The sequence below is a fragment of the Propithecus coquereli genome, unplaced genomic scaffold (genome assembly GCF_000956105.1).
Source record: "Propithecus coquereli isolate 6110/MARCELLA unplaced genomic scaffold, Pcoq_1.0 Scaffold94, whole genome shotgun sequence".
Classification (NCBI taxonomy): domain Eukaryota; kingdom Metazoa; phylum Chordata; class Mammalia; order Primates; family Indriidae; genus Propithecus; species Propithecus coquereli.
In genome coordinates, this window is record NW_012155729.1 from 6,928,978 (window position 1) to 6,933,835 (window position 4,858).

At 36.5% G+C, this 4,858-nt stretch overlaps 1 protein-coding gene across 1 annotated transcript in view; it reads left to right on the top strand.

The window, feature by feature from the left end:
- RRP15 (ribosomal RNA processing 15 homolog (S. cerevisiae)) overlaps positions 1–4,858 on the top strand; it is a 79,595-nt gene that overhangs the window by 13,438 nt on the left and 61,299 nt on the right. The window contains exons 2-3 of the mRNA XM_012664911.1: positions 2,339–2,610; positions 3,758–3,855. Coding sequence (XP_012520365.1) covers positions 2,339–2,610; positions 3,758–3,855 — 370 coding nt within the window. The remainder of the gene's footprint in view (positions 1–2,338; positions 2,611–3,757; positions 3,856–4,858) is intronic.

A 4,858-nucleotide genomic window follows, 5' to 3' on the forward strand; every position in this document is an offset into this window, starting at 1 on the left:
TTTCAAAATATTAAGGGGGTATGAGTGTTTTCATTACATGGATACACTGTATAATGCTTAAGTTAGGACTTTTGGTGTGCTCATCACCAGAAGAGTATTCATTGTACCCAATAGGTAACTTTTTACCCCTAACCCTCCCCCCACCTCAATCCCCTGGACCCTCTCCACTTCTTGGTTTCCAATGTCCTTTATATCTCAAGAGCTTCTTTAAAAAAAATAATAAAATAAAAACTATGACTTTAGGAAATTCTTCTGGATTTTTTTTGTTTTGTTTTGTTGGTAGGGTTAATGCAGGTTGTATAAAATGGTGCTATAAAACTTTTCACAGATTTATTGTGTCCATAATATGCATGTTGTGGCAGTCAAGGTGGGTAAGAAATGCACCGAAGAAGAATAGCCAAGGTTTTGAAGTGGAGAGTTGGAGTGGCTTACACAATCATAAAGCATTTTAACTGCCTTTATGGTGCAGTTGAAAAACATGAAATTTGTGAATATATCAGGACAAAACACTAGATGTCAGTGTTGTAGTTTTGATACTTTACCAGGAGCTGGTAAAGATTTTTCTGCTTTTAATTACCTAGATATTTTTCATTGACACAAACTTTTAAACCATCTTGCCTCATTACATTTAGATAAATGCTTACTAGAGGAAGCACTTGTCTCAAGATTGTTTATTTTGTTATTAGCATCTGTGTAGTGCTAATGACTCAGGAATAAAATATATAATATTAATACAGTATATTTATTTTTCAGCTAACTACATTCTCCAAGCTTCATTTCTCAGTGTACTTTCCGGGAAACACTGGTCCTCGATATGCTTTTTGGGGGGACATTTTTTAAAATATTATGGATAATGTGATGATAAAGTTCTTATATATCACCTATATTTGTATGTCAAAGCCTAGAGTCATGAGTGTCTTCTGACTTCTTAAATTGACCCAGCATACAGGATATAGAAAAAGCTTCAAATTATAAATATGTTTTTATTTTTAAGAATTCTTTCTCTTTATTAAAAAATATGCAGCGCCATTAGGGTGATAGAATTATAAATGATTTGTTGCTTTTATCATTTCCTTTAATATTTTTTCATACCACTGACACATTATATTTTATGATCATGCTTTTTAAAAAGCATGATCATACATTTTCTATAATAATCTTTGAGATTCAACTAGTTCTGGAGTGAACCAAAAAAGGCACATTTGTTACCCGAAGACATTACTGCTAAGTGGCAGCCGTTTGTGTATCACTGAGTTTTCCTTTTGTTTGTTAACTTCTTTTCGGCCTTCCTTGTTAACTCTTCTGCTTATTAAAAAAATTCCAAGTTACTAAGCTGTTGGAAGATTTTCTCCTTTAAAGTATTTTCTAATAAGTTACACAGATTTCCGAAGAACAGAAGCTCTCCAGAGGGCTCTGGATCCTATAGATGCGCACAGCTGTGCTGGCTGCTGGTGCGCTCATTGTTAAAGCAAAATTAACTTCTGAAGTTAAGAAAGGAAGCAAAGCTTAAAGAGCTGCTCAGCAAGTTGACTTTTGAGCAAAGGCACCATTGGGACTGTTGTTTCTGCTAGTCCTCTGACCCCAGCCATTTGCATTTACATGGTGAACTAGTTTCTCGGTAACCTGTATATGCTTTTATTGGTGGTTCTGCATGTTAAAATTCAACAGTTCACTTACAAATTTGCATCTTCAACTCAGAACTTGATATTTTCATTGAATTACCCAGCAGTACAATTGAATCTTGGGTATCTTGGGCACATCATTAGATAATTGTTTTTCCAAAAGTGTTAAAATGACTAGTTTTATAATCTTATGTGCAAATTCTTTCAAATTAGGCTGGTGTTTAGTTTTTTTCCTGAATTTTAAATATCTGGGCCAAATCCCTTAGAAGTGTTATTCTGATAATACTGGACTGTTTTCTTAATAGAATAAAGTTTTTCATTATTTGTTTATAGCATTCTTCAGTAGTCTCTTCAAGTAGTTTAATGACACAATTATGGTCCATGTTCTTGAATATACCCTGCAGTGAACCTTTGTCAGCATTTGTCACCACTTTGACAACAGGGATGTGGTAGAGGCTGTTGGATTTGTTTCTGTGGCCTAGGTCCTGGGTCTTGAAGCTGCTGTGACTTCCCCTGTTGACATGGGCGGGCCAGGTCTAGGGGCTGATGGCAATGGGGTGGATGGGCTCCACCATTACTGCAGCTGTGGGACTTGGAAAAATCCCCCTTTACAAGAATGGGGACAGGTAGAGCTTCGTGAATGGTCCCTGGGGTCTGGCTGTAGTCTTGGCAACCTCTGCATAGGGTATTAAAGTTTAATTTGTTTTTACTCTTAGGTTCTATAGGAAGCTGTGAATTGGAAAAGGATCATTTTTCTTCTGATGATGAAGCAATAGAAGCTGACAACGAAGATGATGTTGAACCCTATAATGAAAATGAAAATACTGCAGAATCCAATGTTGAGACTAATATGGGCTGGGCAAATGCCATGGCTAAAATCCTTAACAAAAAAATTCCTGTAGGTAGACGCGCCATTCTGATCAAAAACAAAGCGCTGGAAAAGGAAAAATTAAAGTTAAAGGAAGAAAGACTAGAGAAGAGAAAACAGGTGTGTCCTACTAGTTGTCTTATAGATTAGATTGTCTAGTTTAGTTCTTATCTTTACTAAATTGTTCTTGCAGTTTGTCCAATTAACACTCCAGTTTTTAAACTGCTTTTTATGTGTGGGTGGTTAACCAAGGTTATGTTCAGAAACTTAGTCGAAGTTACTCCACTGATCATGATCCCTTCTTAATTATCTAAGCAAAATAAGGCTAATCCTTATAGTGAGAGCAGGAGTTTGGTTTTATAGTGATTAGACATGTCGTTAATACAAAATGAGAGATGAGTGGAGAAATGGAAGAGATAAAAGGTGACTTTTTTCCCACTGGTCTTTATTACTGGTTTTGATGTTTTGATGCTATGCTGGCTGCTTGGTGATTAGTTCATCATATTCTTATATTTGATATTTGGTTAAATGTTGGCCTGAGAAGGAGATCTGAACAAGCAATGTATTAATATCAAATCAGATTTCTGGGGCCAATATGCTACTCAAACACAATTTTAAACTAAATTATGTCGTCTGTGGGATTTTCTTATTTCCCAGCTCCGCTTCTAGCTTCTGCACAGTAGCAGAGAATGAGTTTGCTGTAGTTTGTGACTGATACGCCACATATGGCAAGAATATTGGTCAGGTGTGCCACGAGAGGAGAAATGGATTTAAATGATTTTGTGCAAAGAGAAATAGTCATTGTATAAATATCTGGATGTCATGCTGTTCTTTTAAAAGCTTTTAGAATTTCTTAATAATTCTGACTGCTAAAGGAGTCAGTTTCTGAGAATACATAGTTTTTAACCTTATGATTAGCAGAGAGGGTAGTTTGGAGTCTTCCTTATGCCTTCCTCTGATGATCAGGCATGTGGCTCTCTCACACCCTACCTTGTACTGCCTGGCTGAATATGCTGGCAGTTCTCCAGGCCCCTGCTGTCAGAGAGCTTGACAGAAACTCACTTTGTGCCTCTCACATGACACATGGAGTTCTAACCACAGGCTCCCTGAGCTGAACCCCTAAAATTGTGGGTTTCTTTAAAGTCCCTATGACAAACTAAGCCAGAATGATTTATTACCTTTGTCCTTTCACAGAGTATCATATCAATGTTTGCTGCACTTTCAAAAATATCTAATATTCTTTCACATAACAATATTTATAACACAGCGTGATAAGAGGCTGGAGTGGGAAATGATGCGCAGAGTAAAGCCAGATGTTGTCAAAGACAAAGAAACTGAGAGAAATCTTCAGAGAATTGCAACAAGGTAAGGCAGTGTTTTTGCCCTTTAAAAAATAAGTATACTAAAGCTTTGATAGTGATCTATTTCTGACCAGATTTGAGTCTTAAGCTTAGTGATCTCAGAGCCAAGTGATATATATCTAGGCCTGCCTTATTCAACACTGAATTTAACCAAAGATTTTGCAGGTCTCATGAGGCAAGAATATAATGTACTAAGTGTATATTTGGTATGAACTTATTTCGGATCATTTTGTTTTTATAGTCATACGAACTGTGTAATCAGACCTTTTGCTGCATTTCTCTTATGATGGTTGTCTAAATTTATGGCACTTGATGATGATTTTTGTTATCTTGCATTATATTTATGGCATTACACATTGTAGAGCTTCATGCTGTCCTTTCACTCTATTTTTTTTTTTTTAATTGTCAGCACCAAACATTTATTTGATGCCTTCCGTGTCCCAAGATAAATAGGATATGGTGGCTGTTGGGTGATCCTTGCCCACCTATTTGTAGGAATTAAATAGTAATATGTCCTGTGTGTTGGGAACATACAACAGGAGATTGTCTGGGTGAGTTGGGGAAGGCAGTACAGAGGAGATAATAGTTGGGCTGCTACTTAAAGAATGCAGCAATTATATTTAATGGAATTACTTTTAAATTCTTAGTTACCTAAGTTATTTTGGTCATTTTCTAATCCATCTAGGTATTATACAGTGATATAGTGTGGTATGGTGATTAAGGACATGTGTGATAGAGACAGACTGCTAGGTTCAAATTTGAGCACTGACTTACTAGCTTGTGTGTCCTTGGTCATGCTACTTAATTATTTCTGTCTCAGTTTATCTGTAAAAAGAGGATAATATTATGCCTAGCCTATAGGGTTTCTCTGAGAATGAAATGCATTAATACATATTAAGTAATTAGAAAAGTGCAGGATAAGCCCATGAGAGTGAGTGAGCGACTCCTTAAATTTTGTACCCTGGGCACCTCACTTGCCTCGTCCTGGCACTGCTGTGAGGGGTCTG